The sequence below is a fragment of the Pongo abelii genome, chromosome 8 (assembly GCF_028885655.2).
Source record: "Pongo abelii isolate AG06213 chromosome 8, NHGRI_mPonAbe1-v2.0_pri, whole genome shotgun sequence".
NCBI lineage: Eukaryota > Metazoa > Chordata > Mammalia > Primates > Hominidae > Pongo > Pongo abelii.
The window spans coordinates 132,852,797-132,875,486 of NC_071993.2; the positions used below are offsets into that span (position 1 = coordinate 132,852,797).

The 22,690-nt window shown below is 48.0% G+C and overlaps 1 protein-coding gene across 4 annotated transcripts in view; it reads right to left on the bottom strand.

The window, feature by feature from the left end:
• Positions 1–9: 9 nt before the first annotated feature.
• UROS (uroporphyrinogen III synthase) overlaps positions 10–22,690 on the bottom strand; it is a 41,792-nt gene continuing 19,111 nt past the window's right edge. Inside the window, exons 6-11 of one of the 4 annotated variants that reach the window (XM_054523051.2) lie at positions 22,187–22,261; positions 12,795–12,875; positions 10,838–10,923; positions 9,595–9,693; positions 765–908; positions 10–549 (exon numbers count right to left, since the gene is read on the bottom strand). In XM_054523051.2, coding sequence (XP_054379026.1) covers positions 789–908; positions 9,595–9,693; positions 10,838–10,923; positions 12,795–12,875; positions 22,187–22,261 — 461 coding nt within the window. In that variant the 3' untranslated portion in view covers positions 10–549; positions 765–788. Of the gene's footprint in view, positions 550–764; positions 909–3,268; positions 3,689–3,971; positions 4,053–9,594; positions 9,694–10,837; positions 10,924–12,794; positions 12,876–22,186; positions 22,262–22,690 lie in introns of those variants that run through there. The other 3 variants (XM_024254022.3, XM_009245905.4, XM_024254021.3) reach the window with 3 other exon arrangements.

Consider the following 22,690-nt stretch of genomic DNA (forward strand, 5'->3'; position numbering starts at 1 on the left):
GATGTCAGGGGTGTGCATCTCACTACATCCCCTTGGCTACAACTTAATCTCTCATGCCTGCCTGCGAAGGAAGCTGGGAAATGTAGTTCTTATCCAAATGGCCACGTACTTTGCTGAACATCAAGGATTCTTGTTCCAGAGTGATGAATATTGAGACCACCTCACTGACTCTATCCCTGTCATCTACTTCCTTAGAATTTTTAGTAAAATGATTCTTGCTAGTTTATTTTCTGAAGACTTGTATACAACACAATGTTTTTATTTTGTTACCTTCTATTCACAGGGAAGTTGTATTAACGCTTAACTCATTAAGTGAGTGACCACATGTAACTCATGAGTTAAAGCACAAAAAACTTACAACAGTGTCTGAGAACATGTCCCATCAATGAGCTGTGGCTGGAAGGTCCAGAGGGAACATCTTCAGTTCTTACCGCTGGCCGCTCTGGGCCTGGGGGGCCAGTTGCACTCTACTTTGGCTCTCAAATTCCTGTGTGATCCTTTATTCCTTCCCTGCATAAACTTCTTCAGCAACTCTCCTCAGTCCAGGAGCTGGAAGGGAAGGCATGTGAGAGCAGATGCAAAAAGGGAATGTAGGTCACACAACTGTGGCAAGACCCTGTGCAGCACATCTGTTGAGTGTCTTCTCCCACCCCACCCTTCTGTCCCGTCTGATCCCCAGGAAGGACACAAGGAGGCTGGCCACCCAGCCTGCTGGGGCGTTACTCTGTCTGGAGCTGGCAGGGTGGGGGGTGCGATTCACTCACCATCCTGGGTGGCCCTACTGCTGCTCAGGGTGTCGTGTGAGACTCTGGCTTCGACCCAGCTTCCCACATTGACTCTGGGAAGGCACCTAGAACATCTACAAACTCAAAGCTGAACTTCCCCCAGCACATCAGGAACAGCTGGATCTGTTAAAAAGTAGGAATGAAGTTTGGGAACAGATTTCCAAGGTCTTTCTATAGGGTTCTGCATTTGCACATGAACCTTTTTTTTTTTTTTAGACGGAGTTTTGCTCTTGTTGCCCAGGCTGGAGTGCAGTGGCACGATCTCGGCTCACTGCAACTTCCGCCTCCTGGGTTCAAGCAATTCTCCTGCCTTAGCCTCCTAAGTAGCTGGGATTATAGGCACCCTCCACCACAACTGGCTAATTCTATATTTTTAGTAGAGATGGGGTTTCACCATGTTGGTCAGGCCGGTCTTGAACTCCTGATCCGCCTGCCTCGTCCTCCCGAAGTGCTGGGATTACAGGTGTGAGCCAATGTGCCTGGCCACATGAACCTCTTCTAAGTAAATACTGACCTCCTAGCCCCTCAGATTCCTGGGAGATCAGATGTTCTGTTTAATGCTGCAGTTGTATCTTTGAAGGAAAGCCTTATGCCAGCTTCTGTTCACTCCCATCTAGCCACTGAGCTATAGAATGATTAACATAAGTACTGTCCTTAACAGAAACTGCAGTCCCGTGGGAGGGTGAGCAGAAGAAATGACGTGTGACATCCCTGGGCTTCACTTTCTTGAGCTGGGTAATTACAGATCTTACCTTCTGTCCCACCAATACCTTCAGAACCAGCGTTTCTCTACAGTCCCTTTCAAACTGGCTTTTGCCTACTCAGCCCTCATGTTCTCAGGAATCTCCAGCCCAACTGCCAAAGCCAGCCCAGGCTCCCGATTCACGCAATCGTCGAGGACACTGAGCCTGCTGCTTTGCTCATCTCCTGCCCCTGCACGAGCTCCCTGCCTTCCTGATCCCAAACAGAACCATCTTTAACCACGCCCTGGCCCATTCCATCTGAAACAAGGCTTCGCCAGAACTGTTGATAGCCTCACATCTCTTCAAAAGGTGGCTTCGGGTTGTGTGGGGATGAAAGGACACACGTGTGGTATTTACTAGCATGTAGACATTTAGTGAACCTTTGTCCCTGATTCTGTCCCCCACCCCCTAAGGCTCTGAAAAGGAACCTATTTTCCCTGCCCTGCGACAGGGTGTTGTTCCTCCTCCTTCAATGTGTGCTTCCGAAGCCCACACATCCCTCCCACTCTTGTCTGCCTACAGCTTGGACTTCTCCTCCTCCTTCCTCACTTCCGGGCTTGTCTTGCTTCTCCAGCCTCTTCACCATGCATGAGGGCGTTCCTGATCGCACTCCAGCTATGGGGGACCCCATTCCTGCAATCCAGCAGTTTCCAAGCACACTGGAGGCACCTGGAGAGTGTCTAACACCTCCTGCTGCTTGGGCTTAATTCTAGAAACCAATTCAGGGGAATCTCTGGGGGTGGGGCCTGAGCAATTTCATTTTAGAAGCACATCATGTGGTTCTAATGTACAGCCAGGTTCTTAGTTCATGGGCTAATCTATTTCACTTTGGTATTATGGTGAAAATGTGTATGAAACAGTGCTTGCCCAATTACTTTCGTTAATCTTCTGAGACAAGTGGTCACTTCATGGAACCATTACCATAATCCGGTTTTAGAACAGTTCTCAAAGAATTTCTGTATAATCACATCAAGATTTGGAGAACAATTATCACTGAATTCTAACCTCTCAAGTAGTATGAATCTCATATGAGGTGGCTGATGAATTTCATTAGTCTAGGCCTAAGTGCTTATGCTCATCCATCCCTTTTAATTTCGTTCTGGTTCTGCCATTCACTAGCATGTGACCCTGAGAAATCATTTCACCTCTTGAGTCTGTTTCCTCACCAGAAAAATGGAACGATAGGAATGTCCACTCCTCAGGGTTGTTATGAGGAATGGAGATCAGAGACGTGGAGCCCAAATGCCTTTCAGCCAGATCTTTCAAGGAGACAGAGGCATGTGGGCAGAGCCTTCCCACCACCAGCCCACATGCTACTAAGAGACAAGTCTGGGTTTCAGTCAACTTAGCCTAAATTTCAGGCTGAGTTGGGAATGAAGTTTGGGAACAGATTTCCAGAGCCTTTCTACAGGGCACTGCATTTGCACATGAACCTCTTCTCAGTAAATACTGACCTCTCCAGCCCCTCAGATTCCTGGGAGATCAGGTGGTTTGACTGTCTAATGCTGCAGTTGCATCTTTGAGGGAAAGCAAGTCTCTTTATATTTGAACTACAGTTGTCCATGGCTCACAAGCAGGAACTTCACGGTCCTTTTTATAGAATGAATAAACCTACTTTATATAGAGCAAATTTTCTGATTCATAGCAGGTTTGTGGGTTATCACAGGTGGGCATACCTGTCTCCTCCCTGAACACAGCTTTGCACTTAAAATGACACATAGTAACCATACACTCAGTAAGTACAGGTAGCCAGTGTGGTTTATTTGATTTCCTTCCTGCTGGGCACAGGAAGCTCTCACAGGGCTAGGGTTTAAGCTGGCTTCCACGCAGGGCGGTCACGTGCACGTGGGCCTGAGGCCAGCCCCAGGTCAGGTCCTGATCCCTGGTCCTCAGGTGCTTCCACTCAGGCTTGAGGCAGGAGTCTGATGGCAGCAGCTCCCAAGAGCCCTTGCTGATGCCCGGCTCCATCCAGAGCCAGCCCAGCCCAGGAAGGCTGCATGGGGCAAGCGCTAGGTGGCTGACTCAGCAGCAGCCATGGGGCTGGAGAGCCTTCCTGATGCCAGTGGCCAGGGCTTGTGGCGTGGGGCTCTCTGCAGTGCAGCTTACAGGAAGGCCCTGGGCGGCCAGCGCGCGAGCCGTAGTGGGGCCGATGGCTGCAAACTATAAAGACAGAAGAGAAAACAGGGCTTCAGCACACCAGCAGGGGCTGGGGCAGCAGGCAGCTGGATGTGTGCAGGGGCCGTAAGCCAGCCTTGCGGTTGGACGTTACTGCTCATGTGACGTGTTTGTAAAAATGACAACACGGCCCGATTCGAGCCCAGCTTCTGAGTGTGCAAAATACCTCTGCATCCACGCTCTCATCACAGTCTCTCTGCCACCCTGAGCGACTGTCGCCAGGCTCAGGTGAGGGGCAGAGACATGAAGGCCCCAGGCTGGTGCTCACCATCATGGCTGCGTCAGTGCAGTCCTTCCTCAGAGGCTCTAGCTGCAGACAGTTCTGCTTCGGGTGTCGGGGGCCCTGGGTCTGATCAAGGGGAGGATGGTGTGGCAGTGGCAGGGGCAGTGACTGAATCCCCAGGAAAGTAGAGCCATCAAGGTCAGGGCTCTGCGGCCACAGGGTTGGGATTTAAATCCCAGCTCCACAGGACAATGACTTTGGCCCGTGGCCCATACTCTCTGGCCTCCATCTCCTCATCCGTAAAACAGAAAAGACAACAGGACTCTTCACTGGGCTGCTGTGGAGATTAAATGAGGTGACAGGTGTGAACCACTTGGCCTGGCCCAGAGATAAGCTCGATGACCGTCATGGGCTGCTGCCTATGTTGTCGTGATCCTTCCAATCAGCCAATCTGGGGCACTGCCCTCATCCACAGGACACCTCTCTCTGAACAAGCACCACAGGCTCGATGGTTCTGTGCAGAGCCTCGCCTGGGATGGAGCACTGCTTCTGTCCCGGCTCTGCCCCCTGCTAGCTGTTATTAGTGCAAGTCCCTTAGCCTCTCTGATCCTCACTTATAAAAGGGGCACAGTTACCCTGGCCTCAGAGGGCTAGTGTGGGGGTTAAATGAGAGAAGGTCCTCATCCCCCACTCTCCTCTGCATTGAGACTGTGGACCCCAAACCTGTTTGGGAGCAAGTGAGCATCCAACACTGGCAGCCCCTGCCCAGCACTCCGCTTCATCCTCCCTCCCAGCAAGTGAGCAGCAGGCCAGGTGGTAGTGGAGGTAACAAGCCACCTGTACCTCTGCATAACCTCAGATGCTGCGGGACTGAGGCTCCTTCCTCCGGCTGAGTCAGCACGAGGGGAGGGAGGCCACTGTCCTGCAGAGGCCCCGCTCCCACCCCGCCCACAGTACTGCCTTGCTAAGCACTCATTGCTTAGGAAACTCCCTGAGGAGAAAATAAAGTTGGACCCCTACCTCACACAACACACAAAAATCAATTCAAAACAGATCAAATACCTAAGTTCAGAGCTAAAACTACACAACTCCTAGAAGGAAACATAGGAGTAAATCTTCAAAACACTGAATTAAAGCAACACTAAATTAATGGTTTCTTGGATATAACACCCAAAGCACAAGTAACAAAAGAAAAAACCAATAAATTGAACTTTATCAAAAAAGTAAAAAGACAACTCGCAGAATGGGAGAAAATTTTTACAAATCATATGTCTGATAAAAAATTTGTATTTAGAGGCCAAGCGTGGTAGCTCACACCTGTAATCCCAACACTTTGGGAAGCCGAGGTGGGCAGATCACCTGAGGTCAGGAGTTCGAGACCAGCCTGGCCAACATGGTAAAACCCCATCTGTACTAAAAATACATACAGTAATCCCAGCTACCTGGGAGGCTGAGGCAGGAGAGTTGCTTGAACCCGGGAGGCAGAGGTTGCAGTGAGCTGAGATTGTGCCACTTATACTCCAACCTGGGCAACGAAAGCAAAACTCTGTCTCAAAAAAAAAAAAAAAAAAATTGTATTCAGAGCCCAGGCACAGTGGCTTACGCCTGTAATACCAACACTTTGGGAGGCCGAGGTGGGCAGATCACCTGAGGTCAGGAGCTCAGGACCAGCCTGGCCAACATGGTGAAACCCCCATCTTTACTAAAAATACAAAAATTAGCCAGGCATGGTGGCGTGCACCTGTAATCCCAGCTACTCAGGAGGCTGAGGCAGGAGAATAGCTTGAACCCTGGAGGTGGAGGTTGCAGTGAGCCAAGATTGTGTCACTGCACTCCACCCCGGGCAACAGAGCGAGACACCATCTCAGAAAAAAAAAAAAAAAAAAAATTGTATTCAGAATAAGGAATTCTGGCAATTCAACAATAAAAAGACAAATAACCTGGGTTAAAAGTAGGCAAAGGATCTGAATAGATATTTCTTTAGAGAAGATACAAAAATGACCAACAAACACATAAAAAGATGCTCAACATTGTTAGTCATTAGGGAAATCTAAATCAAATACATGCTGAGAAACCACTTCAGACCCACAGGGATGGCCATAATCAGAGACAGAAAAATAAGGACATGGAGGATATCGAGAAATTGGAACCCTTACACATTGCTAGTGACAATGCAAAATGGCACAACCACTTTGGAAAATAGCAGTAATTCGACCAAACGTTAAACAAAGTTACCTTAGATCTAGTAAATCTACTCTTAGATATATACCCAAGAGAAATGAAAACGTATGTCCACACAGAAAATTGTATTTGAATGTTCAGCATTATTTAATAGCCTGAAAGTGGAGAGCAATCCAAATGTCCATCAACTAGTGAATGGGTAAATAAAACGGTCCTCAGCATGTACTATTATTTGGCAATAAAAAGGGATGAAGTACTGGTACCTGCTACAACATGGATGAACCTTGAAAACACTATGCTACTGAAGACAGTCAGTTACAAAAGGCCACATACTGTATGATTCTGTTAATACGAGATGTCTGGAATAGGCAAATCCATGGAGATGAAAAGCAGTTGAGTGGCTACCAAGGAGTGGGAGGAATGAGGGAATGAGGGGTGGCTGCAAATGGGTAGCGGGGTTCTCTTTGGGGTGATGATAGGTCCTGGAACTAGGCAGTGGTGATGGTTGCACAGATCTGTGACTCTCATAAAAATCATGTTAAAGTTTACATATTGGGCTGGGCGTGGTGGCTCACACCTGTAATCCCTACATTTTGGGAGGCCAAGGTGGGAAGATTACTTGAGGCCAGGAGTTTGAGATCAGCCTGGGCAACATAGTGAGACCCCATTCTCTAAAAAATAAAAAAAAAATTCTAAGTTTACATATTAAAATCATAAAAAGTAAATTTTATGGTTTGTGAATTAAATCTCAATAAAGCTATTTAAAAATTTGAAAAACAGAAACTCCCTGGGACTGGGAACTAGCAAATGGCAAACATGACTGTAGTCCTAGAGCAGGGTTATCAATAGTTCGGTGAAACGGCAGCTTTTTCAAAGGAGCCTTTCACTCCTCTGTCAATGAATGCTCACATGATGGTGCCCCACAGAGCAGTACAGTCTTCCTCAGGCTAGGCGAGGGGAGCCCAGCATCAATGTTCTTTCTCTATCCCTGGCACAAACTGGACATGAGTGCACCAGCCTGGCTGTGGGGGCAGCAGCCACGTTCACAGCCTGGCTCTGCCACTGTGGCTAGTGAGCACTAGGTGTGAAGATACCCACCTCACAGGCTGCAAGGGCATTTTGCTATACACAGGAAATTCAGCTGCTGCCATTAGTGTGGTGGTGGTAATGATTATGAATCTGCTTACCTACTGCTTTGGAGTGACATCTCTGTGGCATTTATAGACAAGTACGTGGTCTTCCCAAGTCAATGATAAGTAGCAAGTTCAGGTCGGAAGTCACCCCCTTTGATCTTTTGTGGTGTGCCTGCATGTTGTGCAGTGCTGTACAAACAGTGGGCCCTACAGGGACTCCCGGGGAGGGAGGACACTAGCAAATCTGAGGCTGAGCTGAGACAGAAAAGCCTAACTACCAACTCATGGGCTAGGACTGTGTCCTCTGTGAACCTTGAAAGCACCTCACTATCCAGCGCCAAGTCCCAGTGTCGAGGGACGACTCACACCCCACACACAGTGCCTTTGTGGCCCCCAAGCAGTCCACAGTCACTGTGAGCAAGGCCAGCTCTGTCCCTTTCTCCTCCCCGGCAATGGCAGAGGTGTTAACTACTGGCAGGCAGGGTAATCAATCACTGTAGTAAGAGGCGAGGGGGCTACTGAGAGCTCCTCAGTGTCTGGAGGGCTGCAGAAATGGGTGTGACAGATGCAGGATAGGTGCACGCACTCAGCCCCCAGCTGCCATGGGTATGGACAATGCAGGCAGCAGTCTATTCAGAAAGGCCTGAGTTCTTGGTTCAGATGCTGAGTATCCATTTGTGCTTTTAAACATGCTTGCTCTGAAAGAAGATAGAGTATAAATCTTTTGTTGTTCTTCTAGGCAAACACTAAGAAGCCTGGGGAAAACTGTGTTAGGCTTATACCACCAGGCATCTCACAGCATTGTGTGACTCGGGGGTGGGTGGGTGGGGTGGAAGTGGGGACTCCTCCTACAGGCCCAGGAGAGAGGCAGCATGGCACAGAGGGACAAGAACCAGAGCAGGACCAGCACCGTGACCCATCCTGACCTGCAATATGACGTAAGCACTCACTATGGACCAGTTGCCATGCTAAGCACTTTATGGGTCCTATCTCTCTAATCTTTTTTTCTTTTTGGGGGCGGGTATGGAGTTTCACTCTTGTTACCCAGGCTGGAGTGCAGTGGCATGATCTCAGCTCACTGCAACCTCAGCCTCCGGGGTTCAAGCGATTCTTCTGTCTCAGCCTCCCATGTAGCTGGGATTATAGGTGGATGCCACCATGCCTGGCTAATTTTTATATTTTTAGTAAAGATGGGGTTTTCATCATATTGGTCAGGCTGGTCTGGAACTCCTGACCTCAGGTGGTCCACCTGCCTCGGCCTCCCAAAGTGCTGGGATTCCAGGTGGGAGCCACCACGCCCGGCCTCTCTCTCTAATCTTTCTAACCACAAGATTCAGATATTGTTTTTCTTCCTCAGTGACCCGTGTGAGTCCTGGGCCTTCCAGTAACTCAAAACACGACTTTGGCAAGTTGTTTAACCTCTCTAGCCCTCAGTGTCCTCACCTGTAATGAGGACCACTGACCTCTTTTTCTGGATACCCACCACTGGACTGGTGTGCGAATTATATCGGTTACTGCCCAGAAGTGCATCAACTGCTCAGCAGCTCCTGAGACCATGGCAAGGCATCACCATGGCTGACAGGCATCACCATGGCTGACAGTCTTCCCAGGTTCAAATTGCAGCTCTTCTTTCTCAGCAGTGTGACCTACAGACAGGCCATATGACGTCTCTGAGCCCCGTGCTCTATCTTTAAAACTGGGAAAGTGGTGCATACTCCCCACATGAGATGCAACTGTGAGAAGGCAGGTGAAGCCTTTTGCTCTTCCTGACTGCAGTGAGTGGCAGTTTCTGTCCTTGGGCTCTGGGTCACATCCTGCACCCTCTGCTCAGTCCCTCTGGAGCCAGTTCAAGGGTATTTCTATTACAGACACAAGAGTTGTGGTTATTTGTAGACTCATAATAAATACAGTCCCTAGTAAGTGAGAATGTAAACCCTTTAAAAGATATGAAAAAGGTGACTGCTTTTAGAATAGATAATAATGGCAAACATAAGATGGGGAAAAGGAAGGAAAGGATGTTAACACCTGTACCAAGCCCTGAGCTAATTCAGGACTTTACTCAAATTCCCTCATGTAATTCTGAGACTCATCCTAAGCAGGGAAGACCGTACACATGTCTGTGAAAGCCACAGACAGACAATGATCCCCATGCTGCAAGGGACGAAACGGGCTGGGAGAAGGTGAGCAATCTGCGACAGCCCAGCAGGAGGTAGAGCTGCCCTTCCAATTCTAAGGCACCTGCTAGGCCAGGGGTGTCTCACTTGACATTGAAGCCCTAGGATAATTTGTAAAGATTAAAAAAAAAAAAAAAAAAGCTAATCTGAAAAAGACCAAAAGCCCATTGAATAACTTACCTTAATTTGATCGATATTGTTACCAGATAACTCCTGAATGTGCTTGAGACTGTATGTGAGGCCAGAGGGACTGAAAAATGTGATGCTGGCTGGAACCCCCTGTGGGGAAGAGAAAACAAGATCAGTCCTTGCCATGAGACTGAGGAGAGACAACATTCCTCCAGCTTCATCGGCATCAAGCCCTCAAGCCACAGGCCACCCAGGCGGTTTTAGCACAGGAGTGGTTCCTGGTTGATGCTGGCATCCTCTGCTCCAGGGAGACAGGATACTAGTAGGGAACTGTTGGAAAGAGCAGGCTGCCATCAGAAAGCTGGTGCTGCTCCTTGGTCGCTCTGCTGGCCCCCAGGTCTGTGTCTGCCTGGCCAGAGGACATGGGCATCATGGAGCTCATGTGCCCAGCAGCCTAGACAATGCCTCTAGCTCCTGTGGTCATATGGCACTGATCACGAGGCAGTGGTGTGAGGCAGTGCTGGCTCCCTGTCAATGCTCCTTCCCTTTGGAAGTAGAGCAAGCAGACAAGCCTGCCTGGCCTTTCTGCATTTGGTTTGTCCTATCAGGCCCTTCCAATACCAGGCAAGACATTCAGAAGCCTGCCTTGGGAGAGGAAAGGGAGGTGTTTTACTGCATATATATGCTGAAGACACCAAGGAACTCAAGCAAGAGCTATCTACTCTCCTGCCTGAGTCCTCCAACAGTCCCCATGGACTCCCAAATTCAATCCAGACTCCTTGGTGGCCACTGTCAGCTCTTCCCACTATGGGCCCAGCCTCCCTTTTCAGTGTCTGCCCCTTCAGCTCCACCAGCGCTCCGTATGATGAATAGCAATGATAACATCAAGGCCACTGTTTACCTCAGGGTTGTATGTATCTTCAATGCTGTACAAAAAGCTTTGCGTAAATTATCTCCTTTAACCCCTATAAAAACTTACCACTTCCTCAAAGTCACCACATTAATCTCTCCAAACAGGGAGGTTTCATAGACCACCTACCACAAGCACCTCTTACTGAAATCACTGATTTCAAACCAGCTTGCAATAGACATTTCATGAAACAACCACAAAATTGTTTCCATTCCTAATTCTGGAATCCCAGACCAACTATGTGACAGGAAAAGGCATGCAGGTGACAGCTGGGGACAGTGAAACCACATATAGAACCAACATCTGTCAGCACGTGCCCTTCACCCTGTGCTTCCCCACCTGGGCACCCACCCTGCCAGAACTCTCCCCCGAAACGCCACGTACCTGCTGGGAATAGTAGCTGTTCAGGTTCCCTTGGATTCCTGGGTGTGGAATTGTCTGATACACAGTTATGCTTTCCATGGCAATCCCTGGGCACAATCAAGAAAGACTTTACCGCGCTGGGCACACAATGGGGTCTCCGCCACTTCACAGCACAGTTGGTGAAACCTCCCAATACAGCACCACCCTCCTGGAACCAGCTGCCTAGAAGCTGAGAGGCCAGACTCAGCAGAGAGGCCTTGAACAGCTCTCTGCAGCCTGCTGAACACTGTGGAGTGGTCCTGTGGAAGAGGAGGCTGAGATGGCAGAAAAAGAACAAAGGCCCAGAACCCAAAGCCTTCCTTTGTACCCAGAATGCCTTTTGTTCCCAGGCTTATGTAGGTTTGTCCACACAAGGCCGTCCCTAGTCACTCCATGAATCCCACACAGACAGGTTGCATGACACCAGCAAGTGTAGGAAGGGCAGCTCTTGGGAGAGGCCTGGAGTCCAGATCCCCGGCTGCACTCCAGCTGTGCCTCCACATGGCCACACGTCCCCTTTCTGAGCCTCAGTGTGTCCACTTGTACATGAACTGATTAAGCCGTGGACTTTCCCACATTCCTCCCTGTGCCATTCAGCGACTCTGAACATTCCCAGGGGTTTTCAGGGCTGGTGATGAGGCGCCAGGCACTGAAGGGACTCGTGCAATTTCAATCAGATACTGACTTATGAGGGGCAGCCAGATGGTAGGTGAAAAGTAGTGAAAACTCAGGCTTCTGAAAACAAAATGGGAAACTCTCTCAGAAGAAATGATAACTTCAGCATAAAACAGCAACCTATTGCCATTTCATATCCCCGAAAACTAAAGAAATAAACTGAAGTATCAAACCTCTGATTTATATATTATTTCTTTAAGGGTAACTGAGACCAAGCTTTCTCTTATTTTATTCTGGTATTTTCTTGTTCCCGAAAAGCTAATGATTTTGCTGATCTTATTACCAAATGTCCTCTGTCTTTATTCCTGGTAGCTTTAGAAGACAGATGATATGGGTAGAAGGGATACGATCTAGCTCCATTTTAATACGGGGGGAAATTTACAAGGTCTAAGGTCATCCTGGGTCACACTGCTCATGTGGACTAGTAGAACTTCAAAACCCTGGGAGAGACGGTAACAGTCACAGTTCCATGAAGAGCTTGCCTTTGGAGAACAAGGCGTCATGCTACATGATCTCTGAACACCTCTATGAGGCGGGTACCACGGTTATGCACAGATAACCATATTTCACAGATAAGGATACTGATGCACAGAGAGATTACATCACTTACCTTCATTTACATAGCTAATAAACAGCAAGAGGGAGAATTCAAATCTGTTTTTATCTCATCCGAAAGCTGGTACTCCAAACCACTGATACACTTTGCTCCCAGACTAACTATGTGACAGCAAAAGGTGCACAGGTGACAGCTAAGACATCTGAGTCAAGGACGGCGGCATACTTCAGAGGCAAGAACTGGTTTCTAGATGCTGACAGTCTTGGGAGCCACGGCAGGTGGAGCTGGACGGGCAGGTGGGGCTTGTGTGGTTCGGCTAGAGGGCGCTGCATGCTATTATAAGATTGGCTACATTTGTAGACTTTCTTCTACATGTGGAACCAATTCTATGGTTTGTCACCTCAGTTACCTGCCCAGGGGCCACCTCCACATCTGGATCTCCTGTCCTCTTGGTGAAGGACTGGAGACACACTGTGTGCTCCTAGCTTGAGCCAAACAAGCTGAGAAGAGCAGATCCAAAGAAAGGAAAGTGCAGACTGCACGTCCACTCTTCCCATGAGGATGGTCTCTGCGTCTCTTGGCCTAGCTTATCCAACCCAGCCCTGCTCTCCCTTGTGTGCTCTCTGCAGGGCCACCCACTTCTATCACTGCAAAGGCTCCTGGTGGATCCCAAAGTGGTAAGGGATGCAGTCAAAGCATTCTACTCGCCTTTGTCCTTGAGCGCTTTTGGCAGGATTTCTCTTTTGAGGTTTCCACAGGGAAAGAGAAGAGGCAGTGCTGAGGACTCCCCTGTGAATAAATAACCAGGCTTTGTGAAAACTCAGGGCCAGTGCCTGTGCACAGGGGAATGGGGAGGGGCAGCTTTGGGAAGGGGGAGCAGCCCTGGGCTCCAGGCCTGGCTCTGCTTCTAGGACTCAGTCTTAGCATCTGTAAACAGGAAGAGCACCTGCTACCTTGCTGAACTTGAAGGGTTGTTATATGAAGATCATAAGAGGTAATGTGTGTGGAGGTGCTCAGAAAATGAACATCCACACAAACAAGTTAGCCACATTGTTTTAACTCCCTCTGATCCTGAAGTGACTCCCTAGCCTGTACTCACTATTTAGAAGGCAGACTTTGCACCTTAACTAAGTCAGGAAGGTAAAGATCAGGCCTGGTGCTGACTGGCACTGGGGCAAACATTTTCTACCTTTAAAGAGGCTCCGGATGAGCCAGGGCTCATGCTCAGGAGGCAGCAGGTAACTGGCAGCCAGGAGTGGCTCTGCAGCCATCCCCAACAAAGACAAGCTGACTGCCCAGTCCTCTTCTAGCCACACCAACAGCCACTAGGCCAAGTGCCAAAAGGCGAATGCACAGGCCTTAGAGAGAGAAGCCTGCTAAGAACGGCCTGCCTCTCCTTTCACCACTACCTCTGCTCCCAGCATCTCCACTCTGGGAAGACTCAAGGGCATTTTCAGCCCTTAACTCTTTGCAGAATAGTGAGGACAGCATAGGATTTAAATGCCAATTTGCAACAATACTGTACAAAAAAGCTGATGAGTTGTCAAATGCCAGAATCTTCCCCAAATGTGAAAACAAAGCATTTTAGTAGAAACAGCCATTTCCCCCCACATCCGTCTGTAAGACATAAGAAATTGTAATGGGCGTTGTTCACACACATTGTATATTTTCTCACATTCTTATGAAGATCTCTCTGATCACATCTTCTCTGGTGACTGCAATGAGAGGAAGAAGAAAACTACCTCTTTCCATCCAGTACCACCTCTAGCAAGCAGCAGCCAAACAACAGGAATAACTGCAGGCCACTTAATTTCAAGTGTATAAAGGCTACACACTGGTGAATGTTTTCTTTATATAAACTGCTCCGTGAATATCAGTACCAACATAAACGAAAATAATGAATTGGGAGATTGTTAAATTTGTTAATAGATGCCTCCAGATTTCTCTCTTCCAGTGTGAGGAAATGTTTTCATGTTCTGGAGAGTCATCCCTAGAGACATATTTTCAAAGCCGTGTTCAGGGGCAATTTTCTTCCCTGTTTCTGTGTGTCTATGTGTGTGCTGGGGAGTGCAGGGTGGAAGATGTTAGGGGCCAAAGCTCTTCCTGGGGATCCAGTAAGAAAACTACAGTCCAGTTTTTCAGCAAGCCCAGCCCCACAGGTGTGCAAGGGGCCTTGGAAAGATTCAGGAATCTTCCCTTGGCAGCACCTCTTTTGAGGGTCCAGTGGAGTCCTGAGCTGCTCATTCTTATCTCTGACTCACAAGGCTGGGCTGAAGGGGTACGGGGCTCTCTGAGGGCAGCTGCTTGTCTCTATCTCTCCACCACCTGTGCCTTGCAGAGAGCTTGGCTCTGCAAGCACACAGGGCCCACAAATGTCCAACCAGCTCAGCTGACTTCACTGAAAAGGCACCACCCTGTCAGCAGAAAGGAGAAAAACTTGAAAATGTCCTGGCTGAGTCCTCCTTTGCTGGTGAGGGGAGATCTACAACTACAGTTCCTGAAAACTAACCCACTTCAAAAAGCCAAAGACAAAGGAGTCATTCCCTTTTGGAATATGCTTAATGCCTGTGGATTTATCTTCAGCCCCAACAGGCCAATGGGATGGTTAAGGCTGACATAAAAATAGTGAATCGTGGAGCTCAAAGGCTCTGCTTTCCGTTCGTTTAACAGGAAGGAGGCCTGGAATTCTGGGCTGTCCGGGCTGATGATGAGTAACAACACTGAAAATCCTAACAAAGTATTACTATTACGCAGCTCGGGAGGGGGCCTGATAAAGTCACTGTAGGTAATTAAGAAAATGATGATACAAGCAGGAGGCAGACAAATGCCTAGGCAGATAGGGAAGGGTCCCCAGTGAGACCTCACCTTCAAGCCTAGAACAGCCTGAAGTCTGAAAGACCAGATTGCTGGTCCTGGATGAAACCAGTGACCCAGGGGCAGAACGTCTGCCCATTTGTCTGCCCTTTCCCAGTTGATTCTTTCTGAATAATGCCTTTTAACCAATCAAATGTTGCCTTTTCTGATACTACCTATGGCTTACCTGGGCATCCTCATGTGCATGCCGGGGGAACGGGGCGGAGCCACTAGGATTCGTGCCTTACGCAGGGGAGGAGCCTGGCCTCATTAGCTCATGTGTGGTACCCCTGGTATTCAATAATGAGGGAGAAACCTGCTTGGAGAATCCCTCTCTTTGTTGAGAGCTTTTCTTTCTTTCTTTTTTTTTTTTTTTTTTTTTTGCGACAGAGTCTCACTCTTTTACCCAGGCTGGAGTGCAGTGGCGCGATCTCAGCTCACTGCAACCTCTGCCTCCTGGGCTCATCCAATTCTCCTGCCTCAGCCTCCTGAGTAGCTGGGATTACAGACGTGGCCACCAAGCCCAGGTAATTTTTGTATTTTTAGTAGAGATGGGGTTTCGCCATGTTGGCCAGAACTCCTGACCTGGTCTTAAACTCCTGACCTCAGGTGATCCACCTGCCTTGGCCTCCCAAAGTGCTGGGATTACAGGCGTGAGCCACTGCACCCGGCCGAGAGCTTTCCTTTCACTTAATAAATTCTGCCCTTCTCACCCTTCAATGTGTCCACATGCCTAATTTTTCCTGGTCATGAGACAGGAACCCAGATTTAGCTGAATTAAGGAGCAAAAAGTCCTGCATCAATGAGACTGACTTTTTAAAATATCATCTTACTGAAGGACATGCACACATCTGTAAAACAGTAACAACTTCCAGGTTTACAATGATTTCCCCGTCTCGGGCACTGCCATGAGAATCAGTTCGAGCAGACAGTGGACGCCTGAGTGCTGATAATAAGGATGACGAGGCTGATCAGGATGAGGAGGCTGATGGGAGGAATGGAAGAAAAGCCCGGTAAGTCTGCCAGGCTGCAGAAACTTTCCCAATCCAAGAGGACATTTCAAATAAACTGCAGTGCAATCTTTCTGCCCACACAGTTTCTCTCTCTTTTCAAAAGTTATACTGTATTCTACCTTTTACCATTTAGCATGTAATTACTTTCCCATTAGAGGAGATATCTGGGAAAGAAGGAGAATCTATCAGAACAATGAATTATCAGATTAAATGGATTAATAGCTTTAAGCACTTACAATAGTGCCTGCCACAAAGTAGTAAGTGTTAAATAAATAGGCATAGCTATGAATCGGCCTGTTTACTACAAGCATTAGAGGTAGATTTTTAGCTTTTAAAATCAGGCATCAAAGTTTACTGAGAAAGAAAAATCATTAATGCCTTGGTAAAGCCAAGGTGAAGGTCCTTATTAGCAGTCAACATGGATTTTTATTTGGATATTCTAATTGCAAATGGAAGATTTATTAGGACCCATAGATATGCTGGTAATAAATTAGAGGAAATGGCAGAAGCTTTGCAAAGAATGCAGACCAGTATTCTCCCAGATAAGGTCAGAATATGTTAATATCTATCCAACCAAGCCTTGAGTCAGTTAACTGAAACACCAGTGTGATCATTCAGAAGTGACATTGATCTCTTCTGCCTTGTGTTTGCAAAGCAGGGACACCAGCCTGATGGTTCTGGGTCTTCTAATGAACAACGACTCAGAGGTTCACTTCTGTCTCCTTACAAACAAACTGTGGGTACAGCTCAATCTCTTCACTGAAAACAGGCAGGAGCCACCTATTCTATTAAAGAGCTAATTGTCAGCCACCCATAGAAATAATTACTATTCTTTGTAGATCTTAATCCCACAAGCAATGTCAAGATCTACCATTTACATTTATTTCTACATTTTTAAAAGAAGGGCTTTGATACCATTTAATGCTGTGATGGTGACTCTAGAAACAACATTAGAAACAAAAAGCCTGGAGCCAGACAAGACCCATCTGCATCCTGTACCAGGAGCTCCTGGAGTGAACCCTCCACACTGATGTGTGGCTCCATGTCCTGAGAAGCGATCCCATGGGGCTGGGGTCACATGGCACGGTGCCCAACCAGTGCTCTCTGATCCGGAAAGCTGGAACAACTGTCTGTGGCTTCCCTGCAGCTATTTCAACACCTGGCTGCATAGAAGAGAGTCACTGCCTGTTTAGGCTGCTGTTAAAGAAAATGACACCCAGCAATCCAGTCTGGAACATTCCACAGAAAGCAACACGTTGGCCATCAGGCCTTTTCCTTTCAGCTGCTTAGCCTCAGATGCTCTTTGAATTGGCCTCCAGAGGGCTTCTCCACACTGGTGCATGGAGAGGCCTCTCTCGAGAACACCATGTGGCACAAGAGGCCAGAGAAGGACAGGGTCAACTGTCTTTACTAGCAGCAAATGGTGAACACTTTCTATCACAGATTACAGTCTCCTGAACTGTATGTTTTTAGCTTGAAAATGTCTCACAGTGCTGGCTCATGAAACGTTCTAGAGAAAGCCTAGCAGTATCTCTTTATGTACAGCCCAGGTAGGGAGGGTAGGTCTGAGATGGCACGAACTCCCTGCGGTGCAGACTGAGGCATCTGTGCGAGGCCCTGTGCGCTCCTGGAGATGAGCTGAGGTCAGGAGGTCCCAGCAGCCCCTTTCCCTTGGGGGTCAGGCTGGCCTCACCCTCAGGGGCTTTCCCCACCGCCTTGCCACCAAGGATGAGGCTAAACCCCAGATATTACTCCAATGATTCATCAGCATAAGGGCATGTCCAAACTCACAAACTAGTGGGATGAGCTCCCAGAACCCACTTTCTTCACTTCAAAAGAGTCCTTTGACTTCTTCACCTGATGGAAGAGAAATGAGCATATTTTGGACTTGGACTAAGTACCTTTTAGAAGCACACAGAGCAAGGGAGACAGGAAGACCTTCGGAGTCAGCCAGTCCTAGGCTTAAGCCCCAGCCTAGCACTATTAGCTCTGTTCCTATGGACAAGTTTTCCCTCTCTGAGCTCAGTTTCTTCATGAGCAAAAGCAGGTCTAGTAATCATTCCCATGTCACAGCTCAGTACCACAATATGTCAGACAATTGGAGGCATGCACAAAATGCCAATGTATGTCAGACTCATAACGGGCCCTCAAACTCCCTTATAGCATTTCTGTTATGCCCCCAGAGCCTCCAGGACCCCGTGGAAGTGCCTGCCAGCAAGCCCTGGAGCACACTGAGCTGTGGGAAGACGGCTCCCTTCAAGGCAAGACCTGCCACAGCACCCCACGCCCTGCTCTTAGACTATGATGCCTCTGTAGGTTTTAAAAAATGCTCTTTTTACTTAAGGGATAAATTTCAGAGACACTCCTAAAAAGTCCCAGGAACAAGAGAACTGGGTCCTAATCCAGTGACTGCCTTTTGGGCCCAATCCTGGTTGCACCTAGTGATGCCTGCTAAGAGGGAGCAGGCAGTGTTGTGTTCCTGTCTAGGCCTGGGGAGGACCAATCCAGCCTGAGTCTGACCCGCAGGGGCTGACGTTAAGGCCCCGTGCCTCAGGGCTCCGGTTGACTCTCAGAGGCTACTCAGCGCTCCCCAGCTTGCCACCCACTGCCCCTGCCATGCTGTACTCTCCAGGAAAACCCTCTCCTTCCACGTCTCTGCTCAGTGGCTCCCTCTGAGTGGGAGGGCTTGGCCATGGCTACTGCCTGAGGGAGGGCCTGCCCTTCTCTGTGGAGAGGAGGCCATACCTTTTGTACAGACTTTCCTGAAGACCTCTGCCTTCTTTCGGACACCCTGACATGACACTGTGATACAAGAGGAAATATTTCGTTTTCCTCCCTATTCCTGGCACAAAGCTTCTGAAACTCTTGGAATTTCCCGTTAGAGATGAGAGGAGCATCTTCTGTTATTCATAATAAACCCCTTTTAACCATACTGAAGTTTATGCTAATGAGGTGACTAGTGGTGGCCCCTAGAAAGCTTCAGGATGGGGGCTGAAGGCCAGAGGGAACCATGTGATCAAAAGGTTGGAGATGGAGCTAGTCACCAGGGGTCAATGATTTAATCAATGGTACCTACATAATGGAACCTCCATAAAACCCCTCAACTGTGAGTTTAGAGAGCTTCTGGGTTGGTGAACACATCCACGTGCCAGGAGGGTGGCACACCCCAACTCCATGGGGGCAGAAGCTCCTGTGTACTCAGGACCCTTCCAGACCTCTTCATCTGGCTGTTTATCTGTGTCCTTGTTATCTCCTTTATAAAAATCAGTACACATAAGTGTTTCCCTGAGTTCTGTGAGCCATTCTAGCAAATTACTGAACCTGAGTAGGGAGCTGTGGGAACTCCTGACTTGTAGCCAACTTGGACAGAGGTCCCTCAGCATCTAATACTTGTATCTAAAGTGGGGGACAGTTTGCTAAGACTGAGCCCTTAAAGCTGTGGGGTCTGGGTTAATTCTGGGTAATGTCAAAATTCAGTTGTAGGACACCCAGCTGTTATCTGGAGCATTGGATAATTGGTCATTGATATGAGGAAAAACCCCACCTATTTGGTATCCTGAGTGTTTTACAGGTAGAAACAGATACCTTAATAGCAGGCCCACCATATAAAAACTGTTCATACCTCTTCTGGTCAGTTAATCTACCCTGCCTTATCATGGTTACTGATGTCTATGTTCCCCACCCTACCCCACCTCCAGCCCCAGCTAGGCTGACAACTTCCAGAAGACAGGAATGGAGTCGAACTCCTCTTCAGTCCCAACGCCCTGCAAAAGGCCTGGCACACAGGTGCTCCTGGGTAAACATCTGCCGAACCATATTGAACTGACTTGTTCTCCTGTGATGTGGGAAGGAATATGGGGGGTGGGGCAAGAGAGGCGTCAGTCAATGCATTAATACCTGAAAGCCGTGTCCGAGCCGATGAATGCACATCCACTGAACTAAGGAGGGCACAGGCTCAGGATTGCCAAGTGGCTGAAACACTCTGGGACTAGAGCTTATTCATCTGAGTGGCCAGAAAAGGCCCGTGTAGTTCCTCTAAACTGGAGGCTCCTTAAGCTTCTGCTCACCAGAGTCAAGCACAGAGTCAAGCACACTTACGTCTTCATCCCTGCAGGAGCCCCAGTCACTCTAAATCAGAGTGGATGGAGGTGCTTGGCCAGCATCTCCTTGAGAGTAGGTCGGCATGGAGCAGGTGCCAGTCAGGCCTCTGAATGTGACAGGCCATGGGATGAGCAGTGGCCTTGCTGTGCTGAGTGTGAATTCCAGCCTGCCACTTCACAGCTTGTGACCTTGGATAAGATCTGGGCCTTGGTCCCCCAAGAGTCTCTATAGCAGCACAGTCAGAAAGAACTTTTGGTGATGATGGGAATGTTGTGTGTGGTCCAATTTGGTGCCACTGGCCACAGTGACAACTGAGCTTGTGAAATGTGCCCAGTGTGACTGAAGAACTAAATTTTCAATTGTATTTAGTTTCAATTAATTTACATTTACATTTAAATAGCCATATGTGGCTAGTGGCTACCGTACTGGAAAGCACAGCTTGCAGTGGACATGATTCTGACTTCATGGGGTGATGGTGAAGATTAAATGACATCATACAGGCCACATGTCTACGTACCTGAGACACACTAGGCACGCAGTAAATGCTAGTCTTCAACGTTAACACAGAGCACATAGTGACTCAGGAAAGGTACAACGAAGTTATTTTTAAAAGAAATTAGACAAAAGAAAAAGGGAGAATTGGAGAACTTGGGAAGGATCCACTGAGCCCAGCAGTATCTCTGCTGTTCCCTGACTGCTCACTGCTGCCCCCAACCCAGACGACTCTGTCGGGGGCCTAATTGAGCTCCAGGGATCCTCAGACCACAGGGCAGAAAAAGATGCAGGACTTTCTCTAGAACAAGCTTCCAGTAACACAAAGAAAAATATAAGCTAGAGAACCTTCAGGCAACAGCAATGACTTAATGGCAGGAAGACTTATAAGTAATGCCTTATAAGACGTTAGTGTACAAGTTTCCACGTCAAGAAAGGCCAACATCACCTTTAGGAGTATTTTTTTTTAATAACACAAATACTTTGTTTTACCAGAAACAAAACCATCTATCACTGTTTCAGAAGCCATAAAGAGACCTATTTAAGGTGTACTCTCTCCCTATACCACTCCTGATCTCACCACCCAAGGGCCAAGGCATATACCCCTCTCCTGGGACCACCTTAGAGGAAATTCTCAGCTGTCAGCAGTTTATCTGACCCTGTCCTCACAGCTCAGCAGACACTCCAGCAATTTTAGAAAGGGGTCAGAAAACCCTAGCCTGGGGTCAAAGCCAAGTCCATTGTTTGTGTATTTCCTATGGCTGCTCTCATGCTTCTATTGCAGAGATTAGTAGTTCTGACAGACCATTTGCCTGCAAAGCCTAAAATGTCCTTAACAGATGAAGTTTGCCAGCTCATGATCTCTAGGAAAGCCTGGATTTCCTCCCCTTCAGCAATCTAAGATAAGATGGTTCTACTTCCTGCTCTCATGGGGGTGTATGATCTTACACCTACAGCAGGGGAGTCAAATGACAAGGGGGTAAGAGCTTGCGGTTGCACTGCACATGCAGGGAAGAGAGGGGAAGAGAGATGCACCTTAGAGGTGGGGCTGCCCTACAAGTAGACGGTCAGCCTTCCCATCCCTCTTGCTCCAAGAATTTCTGCCTATCTATCTTCTGAAGCCTACAATTCCATAATTAGTTTAAGACTAAGTCCCCATTTAAATGCTAACACCCCTAGAACAAGCGCCATTTTAAATCCAAGTCCACAGGCAGCCCAGTGAGTCAGCTCTTTACCTGGGAGCAAGCTGGGAGAGGTAATTCAGAGATGGAAGTAACTCCTGAGAAGGGAAAGGACAGTCCTCGGGAAGGGGAGAGCACCCACTCACACCTCCTGCCTCTGCTCTCTTTGGAATCCCTCAAGTGATCTCTCCTGTGTTTTTATCTCCCACATGTTTTATTTTGTGTTATGTTCAAGTCAAGTTCTTTGGTACAGGGGGTAGAAGGAAGTGGGCTAAACCTCACAAAGGTATAGATATACACAAATACAAATAGGCTATGCTCCCAGTGTGGGTTATATGCTGCTCACCAATCAGTCTCACCACCAAGAATGCACTGAGGAAATATTCTTTTCCCTAGGTAGTGGTTGTGAGGTCAACAAAAAATAAATGGGCTTCATCTGGAGTGATGTTTTTCTACTTACTGGAACAAATATATTCTGCAAGCTTTTCTGCATTTCCACAGGTTTCTCCTTCTGTATCCAGGCCAATTTTACTCACTGGAAAACAACAAAGAAATGTATTTCTTAACACGGTTATTGAAGTCCTTTTGTTCCACCATTACTTTTTAACGTGCAAATACACAGGTATGCAGTTTACAAATCACATAGAGGATGTCTTTTCTTGAAAGCCACTGAGGGAAGATCACAAGTGTCTGTTCAGACGAGAAAGCATCAGGTCCTGGTACCTGCACCCCAGTTGTGTAGGCTGGGTAAGGCCTTAACTAGCTTCCCTGAGCCCCACATAACTCATCTACAAGAGGGGGAATCACCAACCATATGGAACTGTTTTAAGGATTGTGTCAGATAATAAGAGCAAACTGCTTGCCATCTAGGAGGTACTCAACAAAGGCTGTTTTCTCTTCAGTCAGGAAGGAGATGATGGGCATTTGGTACTTTTTGCAGGAATCGGTGTTACAGAGCTTTCAT